Raw genomic sequence first — 14,546 nt, 5'->3', positions numbered from 1 at the left:
TCCCTTAAGAAACCAGGCTGAAAATGGCTGTAGGCAGCACCTTTCTGTTCTAGAGAGGAGGTTACTGACAGCCAAAAATGTCTCCCAGCTCTGTAATCTCTCCCAGAACTCTAAAATCACAACTTGCATAGACTGCCTGGTTCACTTTAGAATTACTCACCACATCTCCCAAGCTTTTACAACACTCCACGTGTGCTATCAGGTGAGGAAGCATCTTTTGCCCCCAGATGGTGCATGGCAAGCAGATTTAGGTAACTCCTTTCTGTACTCCTGCATGCGTTATTGTCAAGCATATTTCCAGCAAGACCGCTGAGAGATGCTGTCTGCTCTTCCTTATGATCACAAGCCACAGCACTGCCAACCAACACAAAGAGTTGTGGAACAGCTGAGGAAGCTCTGGCATAGCTGCTTCCGCACCTGTACAACACTCAGAGTCAGCAAGATTTTGTTCCTTTGCAGCTTCACCACCTGCAACGTCATAAACTGGATCTGCTGCCATTATGGTTTCGATTCCTGAGTCTGAAAAATGCAGTAATTGAGGCTTCTAAACAGTGCTATGGCAATGTGAACACATCCACCTCCAAAGCACAACCGCCTTCAGAAGAACCCATCCCCTGCCCCCCAGCCCAACAGCCCCCCGCAGTCCCACACAGCACATTTCCCAGCAGCAGCATGAAGACAGATGACTCCACCAAAACCACCCGACAAGCGATGTTTTTTATTGGCAACTTCTGCTGATGAGTTTCCTTTTTTTTTTAATTATTTTTTTTTAATTTTTTTAATTTTTCCACGCTCCTAACATTTATACATAAAAAGAAAGGAAATAAACATAACAAAAAACCCCAACAACCAATAAACATTTTGGGTAACATTCCATTCTGCAAACATTAAAATTACTGAACGTTGGAAAATAAACCCAAAGGGTAGCAGTTTTAAATAGAGATTGTAGGAGAAGGCAGGTTTGGGGCCATTGGAGGCAGCCCTGCCTGTAGCCCAATGGAAACAATGTGGGCAACGTGCTGTTGTCATCATCCAAAGCCCTGTCATACATTCTACACAGGAAAACACAAACCAGTTTGCATTAAACCCAACGGTGCTTTCTCTTCCCTTATTCTAAAGCTAAGTCATGCTGAAAGTTATGGGGAAAAACGCAGCTTCAGCATCCAGCTACTTCATCACACACAACAATTCCTACTAAGAGCATATCCAGGTTGAAACACACAGATGATTTCTGTCATGAGGCTAATGCTTATGGGGTGCAAGATGCAATCTACTTAAAAAAAAAAACACATCACTTCTTGATGAGCAAAATATTATTTTCAGCCTTTTGGACCAACTCTAATGTGTTTCTCCTGAATGTTGCCAGGGGAGTTCTCACCACTGCCACAAATTACTGATGGTAATCACACACTCTATTATCAGCTGGCAAGATATAGCATTTAGCGTGTTTATTTGTATCCACAAAAGTCCTTAATTCATGGTTTCTTGAGGCCCCAAAGGCTTTGGACACCAGAAATCACACAAGTCAACCACAACGAGTTGTAAATTGTTATCAATGTCGATATTGAGGTATTCCACAAGAAACATGGCTCTGCACCTGAATATTCCTCTCAAAAAAGGAAAAATAACATCCAAAGTCCTAGCTGGAGTGTAAATCTCATAATTTAAGATCCCCCCGTTTCCCTGCATTCTACCCCTTTTGACCCACAAGAACATAATTATTTCCTCAGGGGCACAGCAAGCTTTCCTCCTCCTCCTCCTCCTCTTGGAATATTCACCTCAGCACTCCCAGAATATTCACCTCAGGGCACTCGGAGGGACAAAGAGGAAGGTGTTATACCCTAGGCAAATCAGAGAAACACATTCAGATACTGGTTTCGGTTTACTGACCTTATGAAGGTGCTCTAAGATACCAGCCATCCCCTGATGTTCAAAATAGCAGCAGTTTATCCTCTAACGTTGATTCTGTTAGGGAAAGATCTGGACCAGCCAGTCCAAAACCAAGTTAGTAAAACATGGTCTTCTGTGTTTGCATTTGCCTTAATAGAACCGTACAGACAGAAGGCTGCTCCTGCCAAACAGGAGATGCTGCTCCGTCACACGAGAAGATCCCTTAGGGAACGCTCACCTGCATTACTTTTGGTGTAGGGCTGAAGGGGAAAGGACGCATGTCATCTTCAGCTAACAGCTGTTCTCCTTGGAACAGTACATTCAGAGGGTTATTTTCCACAGACCAGAGCTACTGTGCTACTTGTGTAAACTGCGTCATTTTAACTGGTAACGGTAGTATTCATGAGAAGAGAAAAACCTTTAAAATGACTCACAAGAGAAATACTTTGCTATCTCTGTATTTGTAACAAACCCCATATGCAGTAACATTTTCTAAAGTGCTTCTTATCAGTTACTTTAAAAGATTAGACTTGCGTTCTGTAGTGGCGGAGTTTTCTAGCAGTTCGTGGACCAGTAGATAGTTTCTGATGTAAAAAAAAAACAACCCACAGCATATCTTGTTTAAGCAAACGACGCTTGCTTTGACAAACGTACAGAAGTCACGGAAGTGCAAAACCCACCAGTTCTTCAAACATGGCCTTACGCTGGTTTATTAACACAACTTTACATCCTTAAGAAGTATTCTACTTCAATTCCAAGAGCAGGGATTAAATAACACAAATAAGATTTGAAATCTAATGAAGCTATTGCCTATTTTACCCTGAAATAAAATAGTCTTATGATTCGACTGGTGCAAAAATCCCTCCGAACACCTTTGTTTTATTGGCAAAGTCATTTAAGGTCACTTTTGCTTCCAAGACCATCTTCTTCCATGGTTTCCACTGAAGGAGTTTTGCTTTGTAATGGCTTGTGGTTCCACAGTGATTTGTAAATGAAAAGCCTACTACGAATAACTCTACCATAGTCACTAAATTACAGATACCGTCATGAGAAAGTCTAAAACTTACAGTGTTTTCTTTGTTTTTTAAAATTCTCAGCAAGACACAAAATTCCAGTCCAGTCAAAGTATTTTCTTTGAATGCCATTTGAAATGGCGAAGAAACAGCTGCTGTGCCTTCTGGGTGGAGAACTTAACACGGCGCCCCGATGTGCTTCTTACGTGGTGTAAGGATACAGTACACCAAATGTACCCACTGAAGTGTGTAGAAGGGCCCCGCAGGCACAGCCATTTAGATCAGCTACTCCTATGGATATAGTGCAGGAGGATTTGAAACTGCATTAAGAGAACCGCAGCTGGGTGGCACCTAGCAAATGTTGCACTTGTCTGTTGTCGGAAGGCGTGACGCAAAGCATCCCAGACAGCAAGACACAGAAAGCATCTGTAAAATTGTTCGCGTTCTGTCCAGTAGCCATTTCCACGGAGGTGGTGGTTATTGCTGTGACAGTAAAGCGCTGCGGTTGGCCTTCATCTTCTCCAGGCGTTTTACTAGATGACCATTGCTGACTTCGAGTTCTTCAGTTTTGTCCAGTGCTGAACGAAGCTGAAGGAAAGAAAGAAGTAGAAAAAAACAAACAGCGCTGTGACTTTTACAGTGTTTGCCCTTTCCAATGATAAAGCAAAGTTTGTAATTACCAGCGGTAACTGAGAGTACTGCAGGAGCTCCTGTACACAGTAAAGCAGCTGAAAACTCCCAGTAGCAGAGTTCAGGGTGAATGCAGCACAGCTGCCTGTGCTGCCGCTTTGAAGGGCACACACAGTTTCTAAGCACAGTGCCAAGAACCCAAAGTATTTACAGAAGGTGGAACATCTGGCTCACCGTTTGCCTTGGCTTCAGAGGCATGGATGCTTGCAGGTCTGCTGGGTGATGTACACCTGTATCAGTGCCTGACTTTTGCATTTCTGGGTCCCAAAGTTACAGAAACAGCCTTGACTTTGGTGCCCAGCCTTAATTTTTTATAAACTCCACCAAAGGAAAAAGTTCCAGACTGCACAGAGTAACAGCTTCAAAACACTCTGTCCTGAGATATGGGAGCCAGTGACAACACAAAACAGATTTTAGGGCTTCCCTCAATTTGGGACTTTTTAGTAATTAAACCGGCCCTGACAAAAAACAAGCATTACTCCTTTTGACAGAAGGGAGGAATGGGAAGAGATATGGGCAAAAGTGCCTGGTCTAGAGCTGCTACCCATGGGAGAAAACAGCACCACAGCATTTGGGACCCTTTTGGCCCTGGGCAGCTTGCCTCCTTCCAACACAGCATCCTAAACAACAGACTAAGAACTGCTGCAGGTGACTTGTTTTTGACTGAAGCCATTGCACTTTGTGGAACAGACCTCTATAATGCCTTTATAAGTACCAGACCCAGTGTCTTAAGGAGAGAGTCTCATCTGATAAGCAAGACAACGAGACAGAAGGGTAAGTTCCACAAGAGATCCCTTATTACAGGCAGCACAGCAGAAAGAGCTATTTAGTTTTTACAGTACAGACAGCCATACAGAAAAAAAAAAAAACCCTTAGGAGGCAAGTGTGAAATAAGTTGACAAATGTATTTAAGGCTGGCTTTAGCAGCTGCTTAAAGACAACATGAAGTCTGGTAAAACAAATAAAGTTGAAATGATGAAGAGCTTGAAAAGTATGTTTAAAGATAAATACAGGCAGAGTCTGGATCTGGTTGGACATGCAACAGGAAAGAGGCATGAACAGATCAACTGAGCAAGGAAAACACGTTTAAAAGGAACAATTCACATTCACATACAGCTTGAGATTAACATGCAAAGATGAGCATCTGAAGGCCGCATGAGCAGCACCTGAGTTCCCTACAACAGTTACATTTACAGTTACCTCTCTCTGTAGTTTGCGCTTCTCTGCTTTCAGTTCATCTTCTACTCTTTCAGCATTTTCAGCAGCAGTTTTGTATCGGGCTACCTGGCCTTCCAATCGTATTACCTAATGCAGATGGAAATATTTGCCATTAAAGATTACTCTGAAGCTTTACACTTCTGCCGATAGTTAAGCAATAACCAATGAAAGTTGCTAGATTTATTTCAATCAAAGGCAGGCATGTTTTGAGGACAAATGTATCAAAGCAGCCACAGTAACTACCTCCAGACCTCTTATGTATCCATGTTTCACCTTCTTCCAGCAACAGAAATTACAGTCCACTTAATAAACATAACCATTTATACTCTGATCATGAGCAAACAGTTACATCTGAACAGTGCTGCCCAAACCCCACATATACCAACTTTCTCGTGTGCCAAGAACCATCTGAAAACTGCAAGCAGCTACACACATGAAAGTATTTGGAGGAGCTCATTGAGTGCTCCGAGTGCACATTTGTCTTTGAGAGCTTTTCATTTGGTGGACATGAATAATATATTGACTTCCCCCCAGAGATAAAAGGAAGTATTCTAGCCCTTAACTTCAAGAAACTCAGTGCTCCAGCATTCCTGCCTTTTATTTTAAAGGAAGTCACATTAATAAAGATTCTGCTTTTCATGCAGTAAAATACACTCCCTGCGTTCTCATCAAGAGTGAACAAACAGGACAGACGGGGAACTTACATTCTGCTCCAGTGCCGTTATCTCTTGCTCAGACTTGGCTAGTTTAAATTTGAGATCGCTGATCTGTCTGTTGGCATCTCCTACAAGAATTGCAGATTTATATGAGATGTCACAATAAGGCTCAACAAATCTGTCACAACATTTCCCCGCTCCAGGAAACTACTTGTAGCAGTGGTAGTGCAGCTCCCTGCCTTGGGTCTCCTTCTGTTCTAAGGGCTTCCAGGTAAACCCACTCAGTGCCTGGCAGACAGCAGCTAACCCCAACCCTGCCCGCCTGCCTTGTGATCACTCAAAGCAAAGTTAACCGGGTGTGATATGAAACTCATCCTCAGCTCTCCTGCAGAACATAAAGGAGATTTCCCATCCTGTTCTCATTTGATGGATAACAATTATCTCACCTCTAGAAGAGGTGCCTGGCTGGCTCCCCTTTTGAAGCTCCCTTAGGACCAAAGGCTCACTCTTACATCAGGACATACATTCATTCTACAGGCACATTGTCTCACCTTCATTAAGGAGACAAAAAGTTCTCTTAAAATGAAAACACAGCTTACTTTGGAGGTCAATCATGTGCATATCTGTCCCGTTTTCCAGAACTTCAACCTCAGACTGCATATTCTCCAACTTGCCATTCTTCTGCTTTTCTTCCAGTTGTCCCTTTAGTTTTTTAACCTGAGGAACACACGACAATTATTAGAATAAGACACTCATTTCAAGACTCTCTTGACTATTATGAAGCTTTTTTCCCCCCCAAAACTAAATTTAAAAAAAAAACCTTTTCTTACATTTCCCAGAAATTCTTTCAGCAAATGACTCACCGCAGTTTAAGTATCAGCACTTATATATAAATTTGGGACCAAGGATAATATGAGGAAGAAGAATGTTTTATTAGAAAAGCCAGAAATGTTCGGTATGCGCATTCACATAAAACATCCTTAGCAACCCCAAGCTGTGATTGAGAGTGCATGAAAGCCCAGAGCCAAGGATATCATCCATACATGGAAGCACAGAGCGCAACACAGGAACAGATCAGCTCAAATGTTTTGAATAGAGATTATAACCAATGTACCCTGGTATCAGCGGTATTGACTCTAATTGTTGTTTACCGATCTACTGTAATCCCAGCAGCATTCTCTCCAAACTGCCTATTGCCCACAGAACCAGCCATCAGGAAGGCTTACTCTTGGAAGTAACACTGGCTTTTCTTATTTCTGGACCACATTTGCTTTTCCCCCCTTCAGCCTCAATCAATCCAAAGCAGCATTTTTCAGACATAGTTATGGAGGAGGAGTTTTAGGTGGCTGGAGGCAGCAGCCAGGAACACTCTGATAACTGAATGTAAGCAACACAACATAGGCCCCTGGGTCATCTGTTTCACACACTGTGTTAATGCACAGGAGAGTTCCAGGGGGAAGGAGCAGAGTCTTTAGCAATAAGAACACAGCACGTGTTCTGAAAGAACAGCATACATGTTCCATAGTCTGCATTAGGGGTGTTTTGGTTTACCAACGTTGTATTATTTTTATCATACATTAAGTGAACACACAGCATTCCAGTTCCCACGTGCTTACCTGGTCTAGTAAGGACTCTCGTTCACCAATGAGTTTTTTCAGCCTTTCTGAAAGAGAAAACTGAAAGCTCAGTGTTGACTTATGTAAGCCACACATTTCAGAGTGTCTGATACAAGAGGGACCCGTTAAGGTTAGTGAAAAATGATAAGGGTAGTTACGCACGTACCACGGGAAATGAGGCCACAACGGGGCTGGGAAGGGGCTGCAGCCAGGGGAGGTTATGTCATTCTCACAGAGCATGCTTGTCACGGCACCCGCTGCATGCAAAGAGGCTAATCTTCTACATTAGGTTAGCATGCAAGAACTCTAGGGTCAAACACAACTGCAACACAAAATCTCACACATCTTTACAGTTTAGCACAATGAAAACACCACAAACACCTATCATCATAGCTATACACATTCTCAGCACTGAAAATCCTCAGTTCAAAAGGAACACTAAACAGCATGACAATTACATTGTACTATCTTCAGTACTTCGACAAATAAAACATTTATCAATTAAATTAAGTTTTTATTTCAAACTCAAGAGCCTGGTAAAGCATTCTTTACTCTTTGCTCTTCATAGTCAGTTATCCTAGTCAAACATCAAGAAAGCAATCTAGACTCGTTGTTCTAGACCTGAACTTGGAAGTACAGCAGATCAGCAAACAGGTGTGCATGGCATTGTTTACTAAAGAACACAGTACAGAATGGACAGCTGGAAAACTGCAGTGAGTAACCAAATCACTTGTTCTTCTTTCCTAGTAATGCAAAAAGTGGAAGCATTTCAGCAGGTAATGTAAAAAACAAATCATAACTCACATTTCTTGCAATAATTAAACTCATTCTGCCTCGTTAATTAACAGCCTGAGCGCGTTCAGTCACCTCAACAAAAGTACAGCAAACATCATTGTCCGGTATTCTTATCAGAAGGGGACATACTGACCTCAGACAGGTCTACCTCCACAGGCCTGACATGTACGTGCATTGCAGTGTTATTTTGCTTTGACACGCGTGCTTGTTGCAGTTTTCTTTCGTTTCCCTCCCTTGCCAGCAGGCAGGCAACTGTGCAGAACCAAGGCAGCGAGAGTGCTCAACTCCACCTCTAAGGTCCTGCCTGTTAGCTGTTCAATTGTTAAAATGTAAAGGTCATACATAAAAGAAAAAAAGACTTCTGTAAAGGTAAGGAAGTTACAGCCCAATACTTTCTTGCTGAGCTTTTTGTTTTCTCATTAACACAAGGAATTCAGGGAATAAGCAGTCTGTATTTGATCACCTCATGGCGAAAGCTAAAGTTCACACGAAACTCATGTTGACACACGTGTAGTCATGGAAAGTCACTCCCCTCCTGTGAATACAAGTTCTCCATATCAGCAGTGATTCCAGGCTCTTTACCTGAACTTCTGATGCTAGACTCAAATACAAATACCAATATAACACCCCAGTACGGCAGTTCTGTGCATTACTTCTGAACCCCCTCAAGCCCTATCCCTTTTCATTGCCATTTGTATCAAATGCTCTTACATGTGTAACACAAGCGCACTGTCACAAGGCAAAAAATACATTCACACTTGTGTAAACTAACAAGGAAAACAAAACAAAGCAAGTATAAAATAATAAGACAGTTTCATCTGCCTATATGGAAAAGAAGAGAGACTGAAGACCTCTGTAAAAAGATGATGGGGAAGGAAAATGAAGTCCAATGAAGAAAGCAAGGAGAGCCAACAGTAAAATGAAGGTGACAGATGTTCAGATAAGCATTGGTGCCACAGCTCAGTAGACATAAAGAAATGAAATTACTAATGGTAGGCAAAGAGAACAAGGACTGATGCAGAAGAAAACCTCTAAGCCACTGTAACATTAGCCCAAACTTAAGGGACTCCAATGAGTTGAATAACTTAATAGCACAACCGCTGCTGTGGGGTGGAATCTTCCTACCTAATGGAAGGACAGGTGCCGGTCACAGCAGGTAGGGCACAGTGCTTTTCTTTCTGAGAACAGGACAGGTGGGATGGTGGCAGCTGTGGTTACCAGTGTCTGCTATTGCACAGGCTCATTGAAGCCACATAACCGTTGCTTCAGTAAAGCAGCTGACTCACGGTGCTGCTTCAGCAGTAAAGCTGACCTAATATCCTCGAATTATCCACAGATACCTGGTGCTTCTTCTTACTTTGAAGACAGTGTGCAAATGGGGTGAAGCTGTTGATAAGTTGAATGATTCGCATGGTCTACCAAGTAATTAATGTCAGTGCAGCTGATAAGGGTTAGCTGTGCTTGGAGGGTGAGAAGGCAAGCAGTGAAGGCTGCAGCCCCTGAGAACACACCAGCAGTTTCCAGCAGCTATTCCCATCAGCTTGCAAGGATGTGGCAGCAGACTGGATAACACTGCTTCTCTGGAGCCATCCATTTATATTGGATCATTTTAAAAAAGAATAATAATAAAACAGAATGCTTTCCACTCTTCCCCAGAAGAGAGAAGTTCATGGGCAAGCATGAGGATAAGCACGAGAGTTAGAAGGCACTGGCTTTACAGCACTGATTGTGAAGGTGACAGCAGGACCACTCTTTCAAAGGGTCTGCTGACCAAAGCCTTTCACTGTGACTTGCTGAATATGAACGTTAATTCAGCTACTGCTTTTGAAAGCTTTTGAAGCTAGCTATGAATTCACAGTAACCAAAAAACCTGGCACTCCAGGCTACGTGCGCCCCTCAGACTCAAACACAGATCCCATCAAGTGTTTAACATTATTGTGAGAGATGAAAGACCTACACATTGCAACCAGTGCTCACTGCAGCAACAAATAAGATTCCAGCAAAAACTGAAGAGCTACAAACACCAAGATCACCTCCTTCTCCGTGATACCTGTCTGATTCCAGAAGGCAAGGACCAGATGCCAACACCGGTACCAAGAGGCGGCATTCATGGGTGGGTTTATGATACATGAGCTGTTCTTCACCACGTGCCCCATGTTCTTTGTTCCTGCCCTAGTTTCATTGAGATTTGGCAAGGTACTGTGGGACAAGAGCACGCACAAGGACAATTAAGACTAGAGGTGTCATTTCTTTCCATGACTTAGCTCAACAATGGGACTTCTCTAAGGATGCCGTATTTTCTGAAGTGGAAAAAATGGGTAAAAGTATGTCTTCATTAATTTCCATTTAACAATCAGGCAGCACTCCTGTTAAAAACAAACTCATGAAAAACAGAGGAAACGTTGGCAAACGCCTCATTTAAATGAGAGTTGCTTATAGACCCATCCACGAGTTTAGGCAAAGTCTGGCAAGAATTTAGTTAAATATATAACTGTGTTTAACATTTAAATATACATACATCTAGAACAGTTTCAACATGAAACTATATATTACAGTTGAGTGTAGCAAAGAAAAAAATCTTACTTAAACAATGCCGTATGGTAAAAAATGATGCTTTAAAGAACCGTGACTCTTTACATTAGAATTAGGTGTGAACCCTCAGTAAGAACAACTGCTAGTACTTACAGAACCCATACTGAAGCTGTTCTAAGCCGGAGAGAAGCTGTACGAAAAGAGTTGCAGGCTTACAGCTCTGCCACAAACGTAGAGCTATGGTCTCATCAAACACTAAATGTCCTCAAAGGCCTCCTGTTCCTAACAGGACAGCTCTGTCATCTACGCAGCACAAAGCAATAAATTTAAGATAGAAAGCTGTAGGAAAAAATGCTTCTGAAGTGAGAAAGATTTCAGTAACTCTTTAAATGAGTTTTTTGATAAAGAGTGCTCCGGACAGACAAACTGCAGTATAAAATATGTTTATTTTAATTATATACAGCACAGTGCACTTTGATACACATCTTGTGATTTTGCAGTCTATTTGAACTCTGTCCTCTTTGTAACATCAACAGAACCTGCCGTAGCCCCCCAGCTCCTCAGCTTGCATTCCCTTTGCATGTTCATCTCTTAACACAACCTCAAACTAATTATTAATGATGTAAAACATGATCTTCCTCCCAAGCACAATAGCAATGCAAGAAGAAATACATCAGTGGGTCAAAGCGTCTCATCAATTCTGGCAATACAACATAATCCAGCTTTCCAGAAAGGCATGGGGGCTCGTATATGGAACAACTGCATTTGGTCTGACACCCGTGAGGATTAAGGCATCCAGAGTTACCTTCCCTCCAGGAAAAAGGAGGAAAGACCTCTTCAAAGCAAAACATTCTTTCTCTTAATATTTGCATAAATATATATATATATATATAATGCAGTAAGGAATGTGATGTTAAACATCTTTGGTGGTTTTCTTCCAAAAAATATATTTATATATTCATAGATACAGTATTGGATAGCAAAACTAGGCACGTTACAGTGTGTATCGACACTTTCTTAGGAAAAATACAAAACCCACGTGAGACATGGTATAAAAGGCCTACTGCGGTGCAAAGTGCCCACATGAAGTAAACATGTATGTATCTGCTCCATTCCGAAACCTATGGGTTGCATTTCCTTCATATTGAGCATCGTTCCTCCAAAGCGCTGACTTAATTCACAGTGATCTACCAATGGTTTGGAATACATACACCTCAGAAACATACATACACAGAAAGTGGAATGAGAGTATCTTTTTTTCTTCTTCTTTTGCTATGGAAAAGGGCTCCTAGGCTTTAATCGTTCAGCAACAAACGCTAGCATTAGATCTAAGTGTTGCTGATCTTCCGAGTTCCTCCGTGACAAAGTGTTAACACACTTACTGTAGGCCCTATTGCACATACTAGTACATTCAGATAATCTATTTTTTACTCTAGGCTAAGAAGTAGGAATTGCATATAAAAGCTCCTCGGTAGCAGTTATCAACAATAGGAGTACTTTAACTGCAAAAGCCTGATCAGTTCCTTTGTGAAGCTTGCTTTGTTTGGTGACAAATGTTTAACCTGAGACACAGCAAAACCAAACTTCTGAATGATTTTTTGTGGCTAGGTACGTCAGTGAATAGTTTAATATTGGCATTATCGCCACTTACATGACCCAGCAGTGTATTATGAGATCTACCTGCAAGGAAAAAATGAACACCTTAAGAGTACTCCTATATTCCTTAAGGACTGATTCATCGTGCAAAGTGCATGCTTTGGTACTGAGCCTGATCAAATGGCTTCTGACTCCTACAGTCCGGAATTCAGAACTCAGGACACTGTACAGTCATCTCTGGATTTACCCTTACCCTTCCTACCACCTCGCAAATCCTCTTTGCTTTCAGCCCTGTTACAGCCGGCACTCTCCAAATCCTGTTCTAGACCACTGTCACCTGGTGCCTTTTCCGCTTCATTAGAATCTGATGCTTCGTTTCCCTCTGCCGACACATCAGCCTTCTCATCAGTTTTCAGTGCTGACGCTTCCTCTTGCGAGTGCCCTGCTTCTTCTGACTCATTTCCTTCCTTACGCTGTAAGCCATCATCTTTGGTCAAGGTGTCACTGGTTTTTATTTTGCCAGTTCTCTCTCCGGCTTCACCTGTAGGGGCAGCTTTTCTTATCATGCTGCTTGTTCCGTCATCCTCTTCACTCTGTGCATCAGATTCTCCTCCATCGCGTTTTTCATCAGTTTCCAGTATCTGTTCTGAATCCTCATCAAAATCAAATGCATCACCTTCATCTTCTTGTTCTTCCTCTGCTTGGCCCTCTAGTCTAAGTTGCTCTCTCACACTTCCATCCAGCTCAGCTTTCTGTCCAAGTGAATTATCTGTACCTTCCATAGAAGTAAAGCCATCACCCTGCTGATCTGCGAGGTCTGACTGCTTTGTATCTTCTTTAAACGTTTCTTTATCAACTTGATTCTCACTAGTTACACTGTGACATACAACAGACTCCTCTTTAGATTCACCTTGTTTAACTACATTCTGTGCTTCACTTTCTAAAGAAATATTTTTCTCATCCTCTGAGTCACCTGTTGTTTCTTTGCTGCACTGAACCATTTGAAGCTCTGCCTTTGATTTTAAGTCTTCTGTTCTATCATGTTCTAAGTATTCTATTCTATTTTCCTCTCCTTTCCCAGACATAACTCCTGTTTGCATTTCTGTTTCCTCAGTTTCATCATCTGAAATAACTGGGTCTAAACTGGTTTCCTGAGACGCCATTTCTTTCACAGTGTCCGTGTCTGGCTCTGTCTGATGCAGTGCACTAACTTCTGCCTCATTAGCAGAGCCTGCAGACTCCCCTGAAGCCTTCTCCTGCTTTTCTGCACAATCTGAACACTCCTCTAAGTTTCCAGTCAATACTTCCTCCTGTCCACCTTTCTCAGCAGGCTTAAGTTCCATTTGTTCCTGCATATTCTGTACCTCTAACAATGCTACCTCACTGTCCTCTGAGGAAACTGGCTGGATCTGTGCCTGATCACCTCCCTCCTCATTTGGATCTGACGGGGCACCGCTTCCACATGACTCCTCCCCTTCTGAGCCCGTGGAATCTCTTTCCATTTTCTCACCCTGAACTGCACTCCCAACCTCATTTTGTTCTCCAGCTCTATCACCTCCAGTTTCATTAGCTGTTCCATCAGTGCAGTCTTTGCTTTCAACAAGAGTTTTCTCTAAGACCTCTGTAACTTTGCTTCCAGCACTTTCTCCCGAGCACTGGAGTGTTTCAGCACAGTGCTCCACATTTACCTCTTCACTTTGTGAGTCCGCTAGCTCTGGTAGCCCTGACTGGCCAGAAACCACCTCACTGCTGTCACCTGCACTGTCTGCTGCTTGTTCTGCCTCATTAGCACTCAGTGCACAGCTAGCTTCCACATCCTCTCCTTCTTCCTGTTGAAGAGCAGCTTTTTCCAGTTCATGCTCTGCATTTAATTCACCGTGCCTTTCCTGAGGACTCTCAAAATCCTGACCTTGCAGTGAGCCCATTTCTGAGTTCTCAGTTGTCCTCGGGTTTAAGTTACTCTGTTCAACCTCCTTGCTAACAGGCTGCTGGGCTGCTGTGTCTGCTGACTGTGTCTCCTTTCTCAAATCATCTGCATCACTATCATCACTTGAACAAGCATTCCCTGACACAGGTTTACAGAACTGATCCAAAGCCTTACAGAACCTACTATCTGGTAACATCACTGTTGACAGAGCATCAGGTTCTTCAATCAGGTTTTCTGCCCTTGTATTTTCATCAGCATGCAATGTCTGTACTTCCTGTTCCTCAGACTCCTCTTTGTGTTCCTCATGCTCAGAATTCTGCAAGATTTCTCTTTTCCCCACATCCTCCACAATCTCATTTTTCATGTCCACTTCCTTGGCTTTGCCTAAAAGACCATTGAGAAAGTTGAAGGGACCGCGCCGCAGCTCTTACCTCCCCGCTTAAAACCCAAAAGAGAATGAATTAAAGAACAGGTTAATGGAAGATCAACTGTTGCCGATTACGTGAGGCAAAGCAGCGATTGAATTAGTAAGGGCGTGGGCTTTTTTGATCAGTGAAATTCACCACCACCACCACCCTCTCAAAGCCAGAAAAGCCCTCAGCGCTGGCCTGTG

At 42.6% G+C, this 14,546-nt stretch overlaps 1 protein-coding gene across 50 annotated transcripts in view; it reads right to left on the bottom strand.

Moving 5' to 3' along the window:
- Positions 1-698: 698 nt before the first annotated feature.
- LRRFIP1 (LRR binding FLII interacting protein 1) overlaps positions 699-14,546 on the bottom strand; it is an 87,404-nt gene continuing 73,556 nt past the window's right edge. For 26 of the 50 annotated variants that reach the window (XM_015868027.3, XM_085553433.1, XM_085553437.1 and 23 more), the window contains 2 exons: positions 7,250-14,317; positions 7,082-7,130 (listed from right to left, as the gene is read on the bottom strand). In XM_015868027.3, the coding sequence (XP_015723513.2) occupies positions 12,222-14,317 (2,096 nt within the window). In that variant the 3' untranslated portion in view covers positions 7,082-7,130; positions 7,250-12,221. Of the gene's footprint in view, positions 3,492-4,793; positions 4,899-5,515; positions 5,596-6,066; positions 6,185-7,081; positions 7,131-7,249; positions 14,318-14,546 lie in introns of those variants that run through there. The other 24 variants (XM_085553450.1, XM_085553451.1, XM_085553454.1 and 21 more) reach the window with 2 other exon arrangements.

The sequence above is a fragment of the Coturnix japonica genome, chromosome 7 (assembly GCF_054131305.1).
Source record: "Coturnix japonica strain WE chromosome 7, WE-NBRP24, whole genome shotgun sequence".
Taxonomy (NCBI): domain Eukaryota; kingdom Metazoa; phylum Chordata; class Aves; order Galliformes; family Phasianidae; genus Coturnix; species Coturnix japonica.
Note: the sequence above shows the minus strand (reverse complement) of the source record. Positions and strands in the feature narration are given on the sequence as shown.